This window comes from Gigantopelta aegis, chromosome 15 (genome assembly GCF_016097555.1).
Source record: "Gigantopelta aegis isolate Gae_Host chromosome 15, Gae_host_genome, whole genome shotgun sequence".
In the NCBI taxonomy this organism is placed as follows: Eukaryota; Metazoa; Mollusca; class Gastropoda; order Neomphalida; family Peltospiridae; genus Gigantopelta; species Gigantopelta aegis.
In genome coordinates this window covers 9,134,338-9,155,272 of record NC_054713.1, presented here as the reverse complement: position 1 = coordinate 9,155,272, position 20,935 = coordinate 9,134,338, and the positions used below count along the sequence as shown (strand labels likewise).

The window sequence follows — 20,935 nt, the reverse complement described above, 5'->3', positions numbered from 1 at the left end:
CATTCATCGTCATTTAGGCAAAACATTTATGTACATCAAGTCTATTATATATGTTGAATGTAAGAAAGGAACTTATTTTGCTTTTAACATTTAGTATTTAAATCACAGTACTGTGGCTGTTTCACTGTGTCTTTTCACAGTCTAATCTACAGTAATAGTTTTTATTGAGTACTTATCAGGAGAGTTGTTTGGAGATCAGTTGACAGGTGGGTGTATAATTAACATCTTTGTAAACAACACTGTCAGTTCCAGTGAAATGAGCATTGTTAAATGATCGACACCTGTTTTATTGTCCTGCAGGCTTTAGCTGGCTTATATTACACATGCTGGGGGGTTTCTGTTTTTTGTTTTTTTCTTTCATTATTTCTTGTTTAGTTATTTTATTATTTTTTAATAATTGTTTATAGCTGATATGTTGTTCGTTGTTTTCTTTTTTCTTTAATTTTTCCATTCTTTCTTTCTCAGTTCTTACATTAATTTTTTTGTTTCATTTATTTTTTCATTTATTTTTTCATTTATTTTTTCATTTATTTATTTATTTATTTATTAGTTTTCTTTCCTCTTTCCACAGGTATTCTTTCTATCTTTATGTTTCTGTTGCTCACTATCTCTTTCTTCTCGTCTTGACATCTCTCTCTCTCTCTCTCTCTCTCTCTCTCTCTCTCTCTCTCTCTCTCTCTCTCTCTCTCTCTCTCTCTCTCTCTCTCTCTCTCTTTCTCTTTCTCTATGTCTGTCTCTCTCACTCTGTCTCTGCCTCTTTCTGTCTGTCACTCTGTCTCTCTCGCACTCTCCCTATCTCTATCTCTCTTTCTGTCTGTCTCTGTCTCTCTGTCTCTCTCTCTCTCTCTCTGTCTCTCTCTCTCTCTCTCTCTCTCTCTCTCTCTCTCTCTCTCTCTCTCTCTCTCTCTCTCTCTATGTCTGTATATATATATATATATACATGTACATGTATCTCTCCTATGTATCTCTCTGTCTCTCTCTGTCTCTGTCTCTGTCTCTGTCTCTCTCTCTCTCTCTCTCTCTCTCTCTCTCTCTCTCTCTCTCTCTCTCTCTCTCTCTCTCTCTATGTCTGTCTCTCTCACTCTGTCTCTGCCTCTTTCTGTCTGTCGCTATGTCTCTCTCGCACTCTCCCTATTTCTATCTCTCTTTCTGTCTCTCTCTCTCTCTCTTTCTATGTCTGTATATATACATGTACATGTATCTCTCCTATGTATCTCTCTGTCTCTCTCTTTCTCTCACTCTCTCTCTCTCTCTCTCTCTCTCTCTCTCTCTCTCTCTCTCTCTCTCTCTCTCTCTCTCTCTCTCTCTCTCTCTCTCTCTCTCTCTCTCTCTGTCTCTCTCTGTCTGCCATTTCACTCTCCCTTTACTCTCCATGCCTATCCCTGTGTCCCTACCCTTCTCTCTCTTTGTAAGACATTTGGAACTATTTCTTTTAGAATATTTTTTCATCTTGTTTATAACAAAATATTTTATTTCTAAAATTTAGTGAGATACATTAAAAAAAAAAAGAATCCTGTTGGCCAATCCCGAAACTGTTTAATTTTATTTTAATCAGATTTTCATCATCATATCTAATTAAATTTCAGGCATACCCCTCTAGGACAACACCTCACATATTGGGGCTGTCTGGGGTAATTGACAGGTGTTATCACTTTAATTTCCCATCAGTCCCCAGAGACTTGTTCAAGAAGAAGAATCTTAGTTCACCTTAGCAATTGATTTTTTTTTTTTAAATAGTGCTAAGAAAGGATGAAATACCAGTGTTCAATATGGTAACACCTTAAATGACTTTCCATAATCTATATCAGGGGTTCAATTATAATCAATCCCCTAAAAATAATTTACAACAAGGTCTGTTATATTAATCATTGTTTAAGTTTAACCCACCCCCATCCCTTAGCACATGAAATATTTCAGATTTTATGCAAGCCTCTAACATTGTAACATATTACATGTATAGTTCCCCTTCAACAGAAAAAAAACAAAAAACAGACAACTCAATTATTTAATGACTGGAGTGATGATAAAAACCAAAAAGTAAAACACTGATTTCACTTCATTCTCTCCCCTTCTGAGCTCTCCACTTGTCATCATAATGGGCCGGGAATTAATTACAAATTAACAAGCTGGCTGGGAGGCTTGGTCAATTAAGCTGCAGCAGAAATTAAGTGAAAGAGATTTTAGCAATTAGCTAGCTAATGGTATAACCAAGCTGGGTTGAACCTAGAGAGAGAGAAAAGAGAGAGAGAGAGAGTGAGTGTGAGAGAGAACAAGAGAGAATGACACTCATTTACAAGACTGACAGCTCATGTCCACTGATGGATGTATCAGTAGTGTGAACCAGTCTATTGTTAACTGGTGCCCAGTGATTGTTAATGAGTCTGAGCTCTGTCCAATGAGAGACAGCGACAGTGGTTGTGGCTCCTGGCTTGTTGTCAAAACGGGCCAACGGTGATTCATCTAATTTGACTGTATTTAATGATACCAACAAGTCACAGGGAACAAGTGTGCACTTGAGAGATTTTCCTGATTTACTGCAAATGTTCTTGTCAAGTCTGCTGGCATCTCCCAAGATCTAAAAGATCAATTTGTCGCTATTATCATTAACTTGTTGGAGTTACACTTCACTGCATTTCATTTGAGAGAGCGAGAAAAAAATGTAAGTTTTTTGATGCACATATTTTAAAAATACATATTGGTTGTTGTTAAGTTTTAAATTGTAAATTATGGTAATTTATATACTTTTAACTTAGGTGGTTTTAGTGGAAACAATTCTTTCAAATTAAAATTGTGCAATTAAAAAATAAAATTCAATTTTACTTTATTTGTATTTTACTTATTTTATTGAATTATTATTTTATGCTTGTTAAAATTTTATCTGTTGAATTATTTTAATTTATGTTTTGTTTCTCTGTCATATTACTTCAAAATGTATCCAGTAATTAGAATTTATAACTAATCATTTATAAACTTTTATATTTCTAATGAAACATTTAGCTGCTAAAAATTACATCACAATTAAAACCACAAAGATTATGTATTTTATTTTCAAATATGTTCAGATGCAAGCTTTGGATATCATTAAATAATAAGCACATGTCATGTAAGATTAAATACTGATTTAAAAAGAATTATAATTCAAAGATATCACAAATATACTTGTGAGACTGAAATACAATTTTGAATTTTGATTTAATGGAAGGACTTTCCTTTGGCACTGTCACTAAACCTAACCTAACCCTAACCCTACCAAAATTTATGATAAGTATTTATAATGTTATTTATACGTGACAGTGCCAAAGGAAATTCCTACTGATTTAATAATTTAATATAGTCCAGTCCAAACTTTTAGCTGGTTACATACAAAACAGTAATTACAACTGATTTAAAATATTAAAGGCATATTGTCACAGACCACTGACCTATTCAATGGCCTAACAAAGTATTATGTAAACAAACATAAATTTGATTTGTCCCTAAATGTACTTTATTCAACTATTCTCATGTAACCATCATACTCCACATACTAATGATATTTTGTAAAAAATAATTGAATTATGGCAATGGTCCATAATTCAAAAACGAATATTGCCAAGAGGGTTGACATGGATTTCGCTCCAACATGGTTCAGTCATGGTAAAGCGACAGCTAGATTTCTTTTCCAATAAATAATGTAATTATCATTTATTATAAATGTTTTGAGAAATAAGGTCCTTAAATATGTGACAGTATGCCTTTAAGGTTTGTTTCAGAATTGATGTGGGGAAGTATGCTAATTATTTGATGTCTAGTGGGTCTGTTACATTCCCAAAATTCATACTTGCTTTAAATTAAATTTTATTTTGTTGGTCGTGGGTATTTAAAAAAAAATACCTGTATACCATGTGACTAATTCTGGAGAGAAGACAAATTCAGTTAGTCTCCACTTTATTTGCCTGCTTCTTATTGTGGATTAGCCCAAATCTTTTGAATCCATTTTATTTTATGTCATTGTATCAATAACTATATAGCCAGTGCACCACAACTGGTATATCAAAGGCCATGGCATGTGCTATCCTGTCTGTGGGATGGTGCATATTATAAAAGATCCCTTGTTGCATTAGAAAAAAATGTTGCGGGGTTTCCTCTGATGACTACGTGTCAGAATTACCAAATGTTTGACATCCAATAGCCAATGATTAATTAATGTGCTCTAGTGGTGTCAGTAAACAAAACAAACTTCAATAACTATATAAAGAGGTGGTTTATCACAAGTTGATCGCAAAGGGTGTGCATGTGTGTGTGGGGGGAGGGGGTGTCACTGACTCTCTACCTTTGATGGTGAACAATATGTTACCGGTATTGTCTGGGGGGGTTTTGTTGGGTTTTTTGTAGTAGTAATATTCCAGTTCTCTTTTCCTCACTAACTTCCTACCCCTCACTAACTTCCTACCCCTCACTAACTTCCTACCCCTCCCTTTCCGAACCACTGTTTGAAGACTCATGCATCTGGTAATATTTGTATATATATAGTCTGTGTACTAGGAGGATTACTAGTCTTCTGTTTGCACACTTGACAAGAACAGTCTATAAATGACATCCATAAAAGCCAATTTAGCATAATTTATGCACATTTCTTACAATCCAGTGCAATATCTGCCACATCTAATACAGTGTCTAATCCAATTTTTTGACTCGGTAAAAACATTTGGAAAGAGTTCAACCCGTACCCCTCTATATCAAAGTCACTAAGACTAACCCTAAGCCTAACCTCAAAACTAACACTAACCATTGAAGTAGGGTACGGGTCGAACTCACACCCAATTTTGTGACTCAGTAAAAACATTTTTCATATGGTTTTTTTTTTATTGATTTCATTAAAGCTCTATATTCCTCTTAAAAGACCGTACATATTTACTACAATGCTGTTGATTTGATTTCAGATTTCAGAGAGGTAGATTGATTTGGCACTTTTAAAAGTCCCTGATTTAAATCAACCATAATCATTTTAGTGTACTGTTATTTTCATATATACATAATTTATTAAAAAAAGATATTGCATTAAAAAAGGCAGGACTTTGAAGAGGGTTGTATATGATTTATCTCTCATTATCCACATTCCATCCAGTACCATGGTATGTACTGTCCTGCATCTGCAAACATGCATATAAAAGATCCCTTGCTGTTTTCTGTAACAGTAGTCCTCTAGCTCTTGTTTTTTCTCTCTCTCCCATATGCTCTTACTCTTTTTCTCACTTCGTCCAATACGTTCTCTCTCTCTCTCTCTTACTCCGATCTGTGTGTGTCTCTTTCTCTCTCTCCCCATCTCTCTCTCTCCTTTCTCTCTCTTCTCTCTCTCTCTCTCTCTCTCTCTCTCTCTCTCTCTCACTCTCACTCTCACTCTCACTGTGTCTCCGTCTCTTTTTTCGTTTTTCTTTCTCTCTCTCTCTCTCTCTCTCTCTCTCTCTCTCTCTCACTCTCACTCTCACTCTCACTCTGTTTGTGTCTCCGTCTCTTTTTCTCTCTCTCTCTCTCTCTCTCTCTCTCTCTCTCTCTCTCTCTCTCTCTCTCTCTCTCTCTCTCTCTCTCTCTCTTTCTCTTTCTCTATGTCTGTCTCTCTCACTCTGTCTCTGCCTCTTTCTGTCTGTCACTCTGTCTCTCTCGCACTCTCCCTATCTCTATCTCTCTTTATCTCTCTCTCTCTCTCTCTCTCTCTCTCTCTCTCTCTCTCTCTCTCTCTCTCTCTCTCTCTCTCTCTCTCTCTCTTTCTCTCTCTTGGTCTCTTTTTCTCTCCAAATAGCTATAGCTTAAAATGTTTTAATTATGGTGCTGTTAAATAAACCTTTTCTTTTTATGCCCACCAATTAAACAATATTCAGGCGTAATTACATAATTATATACAGTTATTTTAAAACTTTGTCTTTGTCTTTTCAGTTGGTTGACAACTGTGGAAGGGTCAAAGGTTGGCTGGATGCAAGTTCACCTGGATCTGGCAACTGGATGAAGTATATACGTGGATCAGACTCGCGGGACGACAGAAACCTAATGGCCGTACAAGTGGAAGAACAGGTAAAAGAAATTAAAGCTACAATCTCCAGAATATTTTTTTAAACTACTTAACCATTTGGAATATATTCTTCATATTATTTTAAAGCTGCATTCTCTTTAATATTAATTTCTTTTTATTAATCTCTAGAATATTTTTAACACTACTTAACCATTTAGAATATATCCTTCATATTATTTTAAAGCTGCATTCTCTACAATATTAATTTCTTTTTATTTAACCATTCAGAATGTATCCTGCAGATTATTTTAAAGGTGCAGTCTCTAGAATATTTTAAAAACTATTTAACCATTTAGAATATATCCTGCAGGTTATTTTAAAGGTGCAATCGCAAGAATATTTTTATTTATCCAATTTTATTTTTATTTTATTTATTTATTTTTATTTGACTATTTAGAATAGTTGATGCAGATTTCAATTTCCAATGTTTTTAATTGTTGATCTGCCAGTACTTAATATTATTTTTAGTGCATTCTTATCTTTTATATTTGATTTGTCTTTCATGACATGTTTTAACATAAATATATATAATGCTATTTTCTATACTGCATAATTTTATTATGTAGTCTTTTCCTTTATAATTACAATAATATAATGGTTTTCAATGAAACATTTATCCAAAAACATGTACTGAAATCAACATTGATGGATATATGTTTTGTAGGAAATAATATTTAAATCTAATTACATTTTTGGTGGATTTTTTTATTATTATTTTTTTTTATACCTGTACTATTTATATTTGAATGTTGGTGTTAAATAATAATGATGGCAGACTTTATAGTTGTGTAATGATGCCTTTAAAAAAAGATAACCAAAATAAAGAAAGTAAAACAAATAAAAAACAAATACAGAACCTGCACACTATTAAAAAATATGTACTGTTTTCTATACCCAGTATTATTTATTCCAATTTGTGATGTTAATTTACAATGACAACTAACTATCTATAAAATATATACTGTTTTCTATACCCAGTATTATTTATTCCAATTTGTGATGTGTATTTACAATGAAAACTAACTATCGCTGACAAATCATTATATCTAAAACCCATAAGATAGCATTTTTAAACCAAGTATGTATAGGGAAGGGGAATAACATGTGGTAGACCTTCTAGATATAAAAAAAATATCAATTATGAAATTCTGAAATAACTCTTAAAGGGACATTCCTGAGTTTGCTGCATTGTAAGATGTTTTCGACTAATAAAATATTGCTACGATTAAACTTACATATTAAATATATTTTCTTGTTTAGAATATCAGTGTCTGTATATTCAATGTGTTTCTGGTTGTCATAATATTGGTAAGAAGCCCAAACTGGATTTTGTCTTCAAATAATTTGTACATACAAAAAAATGTATTTTAGGAAATAAAATGAAATTTAACCTAGTACAAATATTAGAACGATCAGAAACACATTTAATATACAACCACTACTATTTTATGCAGAAAAATATATTTGATATGTAATTAAAATTGTTATGAAGTCTCTGTTAGTCGATATCGTTTTAAAAACTGCAGCAAACTCAGGAATGTCCCTTTAATTAAAAAATAAAACAAATTCACAATAAATAGTCTATATTCCCTGCATTATTTTCAGCAATTTGCTTCATCGATTTATAATGCAAATTGGGTGAAACTGACAATTAATCCCTCTTCTTTTTTAATAATTAAGATGGCATCCTTTAAAAATGTAATTTTCATACTTTTAAAAGAAAACTGTGAAATATGCTGTATTGTATAATTTCCTAGTTGCTTTATTGATTTATGATACAAGCTAGGTGAAGCTAACAATCCATAATATTATTCTTTATTATGAAATGATAATATTAAAACAAATATTTGAAAGAAAACTATTTCCAAGTAATAATGCTGTTTTCTATACACCACTTACAGGTTAATAATTTATTATGCAAATTGAGTCAAACTAACAATTATTTATTATTTTCCTTTATAATTTATTTTAATTACAATGGCATTATTAAAAAAGATATAAAGTTTACTATATCAAAGTATAATATAATTTTATTACACTATTTTCAATATCAAAATATAATATAAGTTTTTATGCTATTTTCTATATCAAAATATATAATACTAATTTCTAATATATAATACTTGTAAAAGCCCGTTGGTTAAACCCCAAAACTGCTAATTTTTTTGAACGGCAATAAATAATGTTTAAACCAATATATAGTACTATTCTCCATCTGCCAGTTGATGGTGTTAATTTAAACAGCAAATTGGGTGAAATTGACAAACAGAGTGTCAGTTTCACATATTGATCTCTGTGTACCAGCTTGCTCCTTGGACAATAAATGAAGATAAGCAAATTCCGGAGGTCCTGACATAAAAAAAAATCCTCCCTGTCAATTGATGACTGGTTAATCAATGCGACACGTGGAGACTCGTGGAGACTCGTGCACAAGTCTGAGTGCGATCACTTCACGGGATGAACGCAAATACTCTGCGTCGTGAAACTGGCGACAGATGCAAGGTTTCTTCTCAAGTGTCACCGTAAATCCTGATGGAGGTCTCCGTTAAGACAATCGTGCTGATTCCATGTAGATTATTAACCACGTAGGAGGTGCCATCTGGCGTACCTGCATGTTAGGGCTGTGGGTTTTTTTTCATTTTTTTTTCATAAAGTGTGTGATCAATTGATGACCGTTTGTTTACAATTCGTGATAACCCATTGTCAGTTGTATGGAAAGTAGTGTCACAGGTTTTTAACTTTTAATTTCTGCACTTTTTTGTCCGTGTGTCTGAATATTGAAATTGTTTTACGATATCGAAGCGTATTGTTTGTTGGTTGTTGGGGGTTTTTTGGGTATTTTTTTTTTTAGTTGGGTGTTTTTTATGGGATTTTAAAAAAAATAAACAAATTTAAGGGTGGTGCGTTTTTTTTATTATTATTATTATTTTTTTAATCATGTGCTTGCTGAAGTTACACATAATACAGTTTTAAAAAACCCCAAACACTCAGGGCTTGGATTGCACCAAAGGCAGGATAATAAATATTGGCCCAAACTATGTGTACTTAAGATAATTGCTCTCAAACAGAGTGCAAATAAGCTGACCCCAAAACATGTCACCTCAAAACCACTGAAACCACTGAAACCACTTGCAATTAATTTCAGACCCCCAAAAACCCCCAAAACCCTGTTGGATCGAAATTAGTGAGTTGTAAAGCTTTGCCACATAGGTTATTTTATCACTTAACAGCAAGGGATCTTTTATATGGATTTAGTAAAAGGTGTGATAGCTAGCACGTACAGTATCACACCCTTTGATATACGAGTCCATTACAATTTGTATATAAGCTTTACTACAGATTGGAAGAAAAAGAAGGTTGTTTAGTTTAACAACACCGCTAGAGTACATTGATTTATTAATCATCGGCTATTGGATGTCAAACATACGGTCATTTTGACACAGTCATAGAGAAGAAACCCGCTACATGTTTCCATTAGTAGCAAGGGATCATTTATATGCACCTTCACACAGACAGGATAGTACATACCACGGCCTTTGTTACACCAGTTGTGGAGCATTGGCTGGAATGAGAAATAGCCCAAAGGGTGCACCGACGGGGATCGATCCTGGACCAACTGCACATCAAGCGAACGCTATACCACTGGGCTACAGCCTGCCCCTACACCTCATTGGAGCACCTCTAACAGATCTGTTGCTAGATCCCCCCACACCCACCCCACCCCACCCCACCCCACCTCCTCCCACCTGCAAAACATCCGACATAGCATTTATAGACTTTCAATAACTCAGCTTGTTATCACTACGAAGTTCCCACCTCCTTAAAATACACCCCAAAAATAGAAATAGAAAGTGAATGGAAAGGAAGTTTAAGAGATAATTGGAGGTTACTGCTGAAAACATTCCTTGGCTGTGTGAAAAAGACATGTTTTATTTCTCCCTTTCTTACTTTGTATGAAATGTACATTTATTGTTGATATCGGTGCAATAGGAGTCACCTTTTGCCCTGTCAGAGCTATGAGAAGATGACTTTTCTCTTTGAAATGGACGTCGCACAATCCAGACTTGCCATCTTAATGGGGGGAGTGTAATTTTCTCTGTATTTCATCAACAGTCAATAGCCGTGGCGATACCCATTCATGTTGTCGGGATGATTCAGGTGTAAACTCGTCTCACCCAGGTAACACAAAAATTCCGACGTCGGATGAAACACGACGACAGAAGCCACTGTCATAGCTTTTTGTGACTAATAACAACATTACAGCAAATGTCTTCATGATTTTTTTTTTGATTTTTTTTTTTTTTTATCTCTCTGCCACAGATATCTTTTTCAATAGAATGTTTCCTTGGATGAAATCAATGTCTCTTTTTATTTCTTCTTTTTTTATCTTGTCAGTTTTCTAAACCGTTTTCTTAATGTTACATCCGGTAGTCATTTTCGTATTGAATTTACTTAAACCCCATTTCTATGAATCGCTGAATGCAGGTTTTTCTTCTCAGGGTTTTTTATTAATCATTTGGAGATGGTGTTGGTATCGGCTAGCATAAGTTTTGGATCATAAATCATCCCAGTGTGATTTGTCACAAGTTTATGAATTTTATCTCCAGCGTTTTAAAGGAAGCAGCAAATCCACAAATCAAACATTATGATCCAAGCATTTACGATGTCTTTCACTGCGGACAGTGTTGAGATAAGCCCGGTGACATCCAATAATGAAGAGATATTAAATTTAACAGCACAGCCCGTAATTAATCTTGGCTGTTGTCATGTTTCTTAGGATTCCAGTATTGTGCTGACAGAAAGATGAGTTACGTTTCTAGCAGGTGTTTTTCATGCAGCAATAAACATTAATATTAATATTAATAGTAATAGTAATATTAACAATAATAGTAATAGTAATACAAAATTAATATACTAATATTAACAACAATAAAAATAACAATAGTAATAGTAATACAAAATTAATATATTAATATTAATATTAACAACAATAAAAATAAAAATAATAGTAATAGTAAAACAAAATTAATTTATTTATAAGGAATGTAATATCTATCACAAAAGGATCATAGTTAGTATATCAAATGCTGTGGTATGTACTGTCCTGTCAGATTTAAACTGCATATGGAAGATGGTTGCTACTAATTTAAAAGAATAACTTGTCTGACAGAATTCTCTTTAAACGTTGTCGATGTTTAAAAGAAAAAAGTTTGTGCTTTTTTAATTGGGTTTGGGTTTGTTTTTTGTTTTGTTTTTGGGGGGGGGGGGGATGATTTTTTTTTTTTACCAGATTACATTACATTGCATTGATACATACTTTGTTGATAGCATAAAAGTATTTCTTTTTGTGTCCCATCTTTGTTTGAACATTTAACATTATTTGCAATTCCCATTAATGGCATTACACATCCAGAATTGTTTTGGCACACAATGTTGGGCATATATTTTGACAAAAGTGATAGTGTTCATTATTTTCTTTTTTAGTTACGGGAGGAATGAATAAAATAAAATAAAAGAAATGCTATCCATCTATGTGATACTTCTTTAAATAGTACTTAGTAAAATGAATGAATGTTTAATGTCACCCAAGCATAAACAAATACATCAGCTACTGTGGATAAAACAAAACTGAGCACAGCACAGCTTTCAGTGTGTGCTAGACCGACCATTTGGTTTAACATGAAAGAAAGAAATGTTTTATTTAACGACGCACTCAACACATTTTATTTACGGTTATATGGCGTCAGACATATGGTTACGGACCACACAGATTTTGAGAGGAAACCCGCTGTCGCCACTATATGGGCTACTCTTCCGATTAGCAGCAAAGGATCTTTTATTTGCGCTTCCCACAGGCAGGATAGCACAAACCATGGCCTTTGTTGAACCAGTTATGGATCACTGGTCGGTGCAAGTGGTTTACACCTACCCATTGAGCCTTGCGGAGCACTCACTCAGGGTTTGGAGTCGGTATTTGAATTAAAAATCCCATGCCTTGACTGGGATCCGAACCCAGTACCTACCAGCCTGTAGACCGATGGCCTACCACGACGCCACTGAGGCCGGTGGTTTAACATGAAGTGCATAAACCAGTCTAGCACACGTTTTGCCCTGGCTGATAAAAAAAGACAAAGATTGTTTTGTATAATGACACAACTAGAGCACATCGGCTATTGAATATCAAACATTTGGTAATTCTGACATATAGTCTTAGAGAGGAAATCCGCTATATTTTTCCATTAGCAGCAAGGGATCTTTTATATGCTAAATCCGACAGACAATGATAGCAGATACCACAGCCTTTGGTATACCAGTTGTGGAGCACTGGCTGGAACGAGAAATAATCCAATGGGTCCACCTGTGGGGATTGATCCCAGTTTGACTGCACATCATGAAAGTGCTTTACCATAGGGTTATGTCTTGACCCTTTGCTTTAGCTGTATGTAGCCCTAGAACAGGAACAGAGGTTAGCACTCAGCGATTAGTAAAGACCTGTTGTTTTGGCTTCTTTAACAATAACATGTACAAACTCGACCGAAAGAATCCCCAGAAGACAAAACCAATCGTCTCCAGGGCGCTAAACTCAGAGTAATCTCCCCTTTGTGTTCGGAGTAATCTCCCCTTTGTCTTGGAAGACATGCGTGTAACAAGTATAAAAACCAACAGCCAATAAATCTCCTATTAAGCGTTATGGTTATTTAAGCAGCTTAATTGCAGAATTTTCACTACCCTTCCCTCTTTTATATACACACACACACACTGCCAACTCGGTGACACGCACCGGTTCTTTTATCTCTGCTGAATTAACGGCTACTTACCAGTCTATTAGGACCCCAACAGATCTAGAGGGTTCCTGTTTGAAGTGACATTTTTAATGACTTCAGAAACAAAAAATCATTCACAATATACAATTCACTAAATCATTCACAATATACAATTCACTAAATTGGCCACAAAATGCATCTATGACCATCTTTTATTTGAAAATTTTCCAGGGAGCATGTTCCCGAATCCCTCTACAAATTGCTAGGGGTTCTAGATTATGGTAGCCCCACTCCCATGGCTAGTGGTATTCAGTGTTGGGCTAGTAAATAACTAACATAACTAGCCCGATGGCTAGTGGAAAAAACAAACCCTTGTCAAATACTGCATTTAAGTCTTTATTTTGTAAACATGAATATCCTGCCCCCTCTTACCACCCCCAATCTAAGGGGTTTTAAGCTCTATCTCCCTCTTTAGGTGACATATATGATTATTAATATTAATAAAATTGTATTTATTTAAAGTAGGGCTAGTGAATTTTTAATCATGGCTGGTAATGTTTTTTAAATCACTGATCCCATGACTAGTGGATTTTTATAAAATTCTACAAGCCTTTAAATCGCTCTCCCTTAGATTACTTGGCTCATTTTCTTTCATCATATTCAAACTTGCTCGTTTTAGAATTTAGAACTTTTATATTGATTTTAAACGTTCATTCATTTTAAAATTTTGTGTACCCCTTTTACAAACTCCTGGATCTGCCCCTGCAGGAGACATCTTGATGTGCCTTAAACATTAAAAGAGTTCAAAGAGATTACTGTACAACATGGCTGGGAGGAATTTTATCCCCTGAAACATGTAGGCACATGTAGACAAAACCGTAGATAATATCCCACTCTTTAAGAGGATTGGAAGCTGAATGTTTGATTCACCATTCGGTTAATTTGCGATCATTATCCTACTCCGTTAAGCTAAGCCTCTCAGTTTTGTGTGGAGCTAAATGAGAAACTTTGATTAAAAAGACGGCACGAATGTAAGACAAGTTTGTTACCCAACAAAGGGATTATCTTGCTTCCACATACTAGACTAATCTTCTTTGGGATTGGGTAACCGTATGTTTCACTGACGTACATGAACTCAGGTGAGATGCAGGTAATCATAGATATATTAACTATTGATGTTTGTCTGGGTTTTTTTTTTTTTTTTCTTTCTTTTTTTTTGGGGGGGGGGTATTACTCCCCCCCCCCTCTAATTCAGAGTAAAATGTGCACATGATGTTAGTTTCTGCAATAAAGGTTATTGGTTTTGAAAGAATTAATATATATCTTAATGATTTTTGAAATAAACGTTATTGTATGTTTCATTGATTTTTTAAAATAGACATCATTGTACGTACATTTCATTGATGTTTTTTAGCAGGGATAGGACAAGGTGTTCAAACTCATTAAGGGTAATATATATATGCCGAGTACATATGACATTTTATTCTGAAATAAAGGTTACTGGTGTCAAGGTTACTGGTGTCAACTCCGTTAATGTCTGTCTTTTACCGATTTTAAACATTAACTATAAGTTGCATTAAATAACATGATGGAATTGGTGAAATCCTTTCCAAAGTGAAAGAAGGAAGAAATGTTTTATTTAACAATGCACTCAACACATTTTATTTACAGTTATATGGCATCGGACATATGGTTAAGGACCACACAGATATTGAGGGAGGAAACTCTCTCTCTCTCTCTCTCTCTCTCTCTCTCTCTCTCTCTCTCTCTCTCTCTCTCTCTCTCTCTCTCTCTGTCTGTCTCTCTGTGTCCATCTCTCTGTGTCTGTCTGTCTCTCTCTCTCTGTGTCTGTCTGTCTCTCTCTCTCTCTCTCTAATTCTCTCTCTCTCTCTCTCTCTCTCTCTCTCTCTCTCTCTCTCTCTCTCTCTCTCTCTCTCTCTCTCTCTCTCTCTCTCTCTCTCTCTCTGATTGAAAAGGTAGTATCATAAATATGTATTATATGTTTACATGTATTATTTCTTCATTGTGTATTTGTAATCGTTATAGCAATTAATCATCTATGCTCTGCGTCATGCGCCAGTAACACGTAGTCACGAACGGTGTTGTTGATTTCACAGGTGCTAATTGAGGTGATGTCTTTTACCTGTGTTAATTACCCCGATGAGCACAAGCCGTGATTACTTTCACATCTCACCTGTAATTAACCCATCGATAGCTTGTAGATATCAGACATGTCAATTTCACCTTGACTACCAGCCTCGGACATCAGAGTTACAAGGCTGGTAGGTACTGGGTTCACATCCAAGTACTGGCTTCCAACCCACAGTAAGGTTTAATAGTTTTATGTCGAGGTGTAAAAAATAAGGAAACGGTTTATTTAACGACGCACACAACTTGTGGAGGTGTAACAGTCACTACACAAACTCCTCTCTTCATGACAACTAACCATTAACCTCTGACCTGGGAAGACAGTTTAAATAGATGAAGATTGTGCCCAGTACAACATACTTGAACATTAAATGGCTGTAAGCACAAAAATCGAACTACAAATGGTTTAAATGGGAGGTGTTTGACCACTGTAGACAACTGATTAATAATTTAGATAACTGCTCTGAGGGCCCAGGACAATATGCTTGAGCCCTCATTCGACCAAGCTAAAATAAATGTTTAAAAATTAAAATGATTTGCGCCAGGCCAGCTATCATGCCTCCTTTTATTAATACTGTTATCTTCTGGATCAACATGCTAATGAAAATATTAGAGAATATTTATTAAAATGTTAAATTCTTATTGGTTTTGCAATGCTAAAGCTAAATAGGTATACTATGCTGGTCTCATTTGTGAGTTCTGTGGGCTGTGAGTTCTGTGGGCTGTGTGGGCTGTGAGTTCTGTGGGCTGTGTGTTCTGTGGGCTGTGTTCTGTGAGTTCTGTGGGCTGTGAGTTCTGTGGGCTGTGAGTTCTGAGTTCTGTGGGCTGTGAATTCTATGTGCTGTGTGTTCTGTGGGCTGCCAGTTCTGTGGGCTGTGAGTTCTGTGGTTCAGGACATCTGTGGGCTGTGAGCATATAAACAATCCATTGCTACTAATGGAAAAATGTAATGGGTTTCATGTCTAAGACTATATGTCAAGATTACCAAATGATTGACTCCAGTAGCCGATGCCGGTGATTAATAAATCAATGTGCTCTAGTGGTATCATTAAACAAAACAAACTTTAATTGTTTTGCTTGTCTGTTTTGTTTAACAACTCCACTAGAGCACATTGATTAAATAATCATCAGCTATTGGATGTCAAACATTTGGTAATTCTGACTAATAGTCTTAGAAAAGGAAACCCACTACAGTTGTCCATTAGCAGCAAGGGATCTTTTATATGGACTATCTGACAGACAGGATAGCACATACCATGACCTTTGATATACCAGTCGTGTTGACTGTTTAAGACAGTCAGTTAACAGTTAGTTGCCAGTGAGATAGAAATGAATGTATAGTGGCCTTACATCATCACAGTGAACTGTTAAGTCACTCCAGTGCGGAGGTGCGAACTCAGTACCTACCAGGCCTTAATTACACATAAGTCTGATGTCTCAACTATTACAGCACCCAGTAGGATCAAGACAGATTTAATTAATTTAGTTGTACACCAATTTGACCATCCTTCAGGTGTTGATCTAACATCTTTTGTCGCACGACCTGTTGAAAACCGACCAAGCCGTGATGAGTGTTTATTTCACCTGTTACAAGCAATTGACAAGAACGAGCTGGCTGTCACGCCCCCCCATCTCCTTCCTTCCCCTCCCATCGTCTCCCACCTGACAATTCAATCAGCCAGACCCTCTCCTTCAGCTGATTACCACAGCTACCTGAGATGTTATGTCACCTGGTCTGTCGCTCCCGTCAAGTAGCCCGAAGCCCCCCAGGGGCTCTGTAAACATCTTTAGTGTATGTTTTTGTTGATGTTTGTCATTATTTCCCTTGTCTGTTTTGTCTCACGTTTAACCAGGCTTTCCCACTGTTTTGAGAACTTTTAAAAGTTTTTTTAGTTGTTTTTTCTCACCTGGTGTATATTTCCATGTAATGGACATTGCAGGTGAAAATTGTTTTATTGTCCCAACAGATTGATGATGGTTGGGTGATGGGATGGAAATGGGTTTCATTATGATGTTTAATCAGGTTTTTTCCCTACTGTTTTGAGAAGGTTTTCTCACCTGTTGTAGGTATACATGTAACGTATGTTGTAAGTGAAATTTATTTTGTTGTCCCAACACCTTGGTGATAGGTGATGAGATGGAAATAGATTTCTTTATGGGGTTTTAATGATTATTTTGACAGGTAATTAACATCCAGTTTTGTGGTTCTTTACCTGTAGAAAGTTTGTTTTCTTTTAACTTAATTAAGGAACATGGAATTCACTCGTATTGGGGGGGATGTGATTTAAGCATTTATCACTTTTCAAAGTTGTTAAAATCTCATTTGTCATAAAATTATGCTAGATACCGGTGTATATTATGACGGAAATGTCTTTTTAAGCATTTGTCAATTTTAAGAATTACATTTAAAAAATTTGTTTAGTAGGCATTTAATTGTAAATGAACACTGATGTTTATGATGTTTATTCTTCAGTTCATATTGTCAGTGATAGATTTTTTGTTTTTTGGTTGGGTGTTTTTTGTGGTTCTTTCTTATCTCTTTTACTAGCAAATACTAAATAACATGCATACCATAATGAAATAATTTAATGACATAAAGAGATATATCAAATATTTTAATATTTTAAAATTAAAAATGTAACAATTTTATTAGAGTATTGTCTCCCCCCCCCCCCCCCCCCCCCCCACCCCCCCACCCCACCCACCCCACCCCCCCACCCCCCCCCCCCCCCCCCCCCCCCCCCCAATTTAAACAATAAATAAAATAACTGACAAATAAATAAATAAAAAATGGTAAATTATGAAAATAAATTTTGTATTGATATAATACTCACTTTGCATGTATGCATGTGGTATGTGTTGCCCAGTTTTTACATTATTCCATACAATCTAGCCCATAAAGCAGTTGATGTTTTGTTTTACATTTAAAAGGCCACATTTTGAATCTGTAAAACTGTAAATTATGCTTGAAAATAAAATATTAGGTGGGGTTTACATTTAAAATACTCCCATTTTAAATCTATAAATTTTGGTTAAAAATAAAATATTTGTTATCTAATGGAATATATTCATGTATATTTCATTTTCCCCACATAAACAATTGTCTTAATTACTTGATGAATTAATTCTGTTCATTGGGACATGAAACGGTCACATGCTTTTTTTTTACCTACACAATCCTCTCTTAGTAAATCACGATTTATATCCCCCTTGTTAATTACACCTGCAAGGTAATGTATTGCTCACCTATTTCATCTAATTATCTCTCCCTTTCATTGTCTACCTGTCCCACAACACCTGTAATCAACCTGCAGCAATACCTGTTTGTACACCTATCACCACACCCCTTGGCTACTGCGTGCCGAGTGAATCTACCTGCGAAAGGAGCAAATTACCTCTAAGCCAGATCAAAGCCCATTGCCAGTCAGTCGTACACAACAGATTAACGAAAACAATGCATTTGTTGATTTCACTGAAATGACTGCCCTGGCCAGACAAGTTCATTATTCGAAGCCCTAATTACTTTACAGGTATCTAGGTGAATTATCTGTTTGTAACAACCAGGTAGCCTGTTTCTTAATGGGCAATCAGATTGATGTAACTAAGGGAGGCAGGACAGGTAGACAGTCAGGCAGGCATATAGAGAGTTGTTGATTGCAGACCTTGTCAGTGTGTTGTGATATTGACAACCGGTGTATATTGCGAGTATATCATTACAAGGACTGGTGTATATTGCAGGTATATTACAAGGCTGTGCAGGATATCAAAAGAGGGGAGGAGATGCTATTATATGCAAGGGAAGCTCTGTACCCAGAAATGGAATTGGAAACTATGGCCATGCATGGAGTAGATAATGGTAAGTAAATTATAGTATTTTGGAGATTTCATTTAATTTAATTTTCTGTTTTTCTTTTATTTATTTATTTATATTTTAGTTGAATTGTTTTAAATGTATGTTGTATTTTACTGTTTTGAAAACAATGTATTATAGAACAATTCCTTTACAAATATTGTTCAAATACATTAAAAACATAGTAAAATATATATATATAATTTGTTGCATTTATATAGGCTTATCGCCTGTTTGATGATCCACTTCATTTATTTAAATAAATAAATATTGTTTTTAAAAAATAAAATAATAATGGATCACACAAATGTTGACAGCAAATAGTGATTGGAACCAAAACTGTCAATGCATAGTGTCAGGAGTTGACCCTGTTTCAGTCAATTGATACTACTGAAATTCAGTCCCACATTACAACTTTGACTGAAATAAAGACATTACTACGATAGTAGTGCACTCAGTGTGGTCTACAATATAATGTAATCAAAATGTGTTGAGTAATCAAAATGTGTTGAGTTCGTTGTTAAACATATCAGGTTGTAACAGGCCTACATGTGTGTTATGTCAAGTTTATGCTGTGCTGAGGTTACAAGCTAGTAATGTTCCTTTCAGTTTTCATGTCAAATGCATTTACTGGGAACTGGGAAACTCTATTAACGTGCCCCTATCCACAAGGGTTCAGGCACGCCCGCCCCGGATTCAGCCTCTGACTTCGCCAGTGACCAACTCCGGGGCATTTATAACATCTCGGTATTGTCTGAAATAAGTACCATTTTTTAACGCATTTACATAATATGTTATTGCAGGTATATTACAAGGTATATCATAGTTACATAGTTTACACAGTGTTATACCACAGATAACGTAGCAGCGAACCAGTTAAATACTGGCCATAGATATTATTACAGTGCAATAACGTTCCTTGTTATTAGCAGGTTGTAGATTCTTTTTTAAAGTTGAATTACCGTCAAAGCATTGACAGCGCTGTACATTGCGACCGATTGCGACAATTGTTTTTCATTTGGTGACTAAAACATTTCATACTATCTATATAAAAATATAAAAATACAAGTAGGCACCATTTGGCTCCTAGATAGAAAAGTTCACGTACAGGGCTGATTTAGTTAGGGCAGGTCCACAATTGATAGAATAGGGGGTGGGGGTAAATAGAAGGTACTATATAATTATTATTTTATGTTTGGTAGGTTTGCCAGAATTTATTTCTCTATGTATACTTGGTACAAATATAATTTGATTTTGCAGGTATACCAAGCAAAAAAAATAAAATAATAATAATAATTTACAAAGACATTCCAAAACAACAAAAATAAAAACAAACCCTAAACGTTGCCTGACCATTGCCTTGTGTTTCAAATTGTTTTCTCTCCAATTAGTCTGTTGTTTTTATTTAAATGGCATTATCTTTTAATGCATTATAATAATAATAATAATAATAATAATAATAATAATAATAATGCTAGAGGATGTGGGTACAAATTGGTACTTTGGTACTAAAGTGTATTTAATTTTGTTAACTACAGAATTGCTTTTGACAAACTGTGATATGTTGTTTCTATCTGTTATCGTGATAACATTCAAGTGGGAAATGATCTGGGTTTTTTTTCTTTTCTTTTCTTTTACATTGCTCTGTCATAAGCATTAATTCATTATATTTCTTCATTCAATCATTGGCTTGCTATCATTCATTTGTCCATTTAGCTATCCATCGATCTATTCATTCATCCAGCTGCCCACCCATCCATCTGTCCGTCCATCCATCCACCCACCCATCCATCCATCCATCTCCATCCATCCAACCATCCATCCATCCATCCATCCATCCATCCACCCACCCACCCACCCGTCCGTCCGTCCGTCCGTCCGTCCATCCACCCACCCACCCATTCATCCATCCATCCATCCATCCACTCACCCATCCATCCATCCATCCATCCATCCACCCACCCACCAATTCATCCATCCACCCACCCATCCATTCATCCATCCATCCATCCATCCATCCACCCATCCACCCACCCATCCATCCATCCATCCATCCATCCATCCATCCATCCACCCATCCATTCATCCATCCATCCATCCATCCATCCATCCATCCATCCATTCATT

General features: G+C 35.3%; 1 protein-coding gene across 1 annotated transcript in view; it reads left to right on the top strand.

Annotated features, from left to right (window-relative positions):
• LOC121390328 (MDS1 and EVI1 complex locus protein EVI1-A-like) overlaps positions 1–20,935 on the top strand; it is a 77,090-nt gene that overhangs the window by 30,003 nt on the left and 26,152 nt on the right. The window contains 1 exon segment of the mRNA XM_041522116.1: positions 5,914–6,048. Within this exon segment, the coding sequence (XP_041378050.1) occupies positions 5,914–6,048 (135 nt within the window).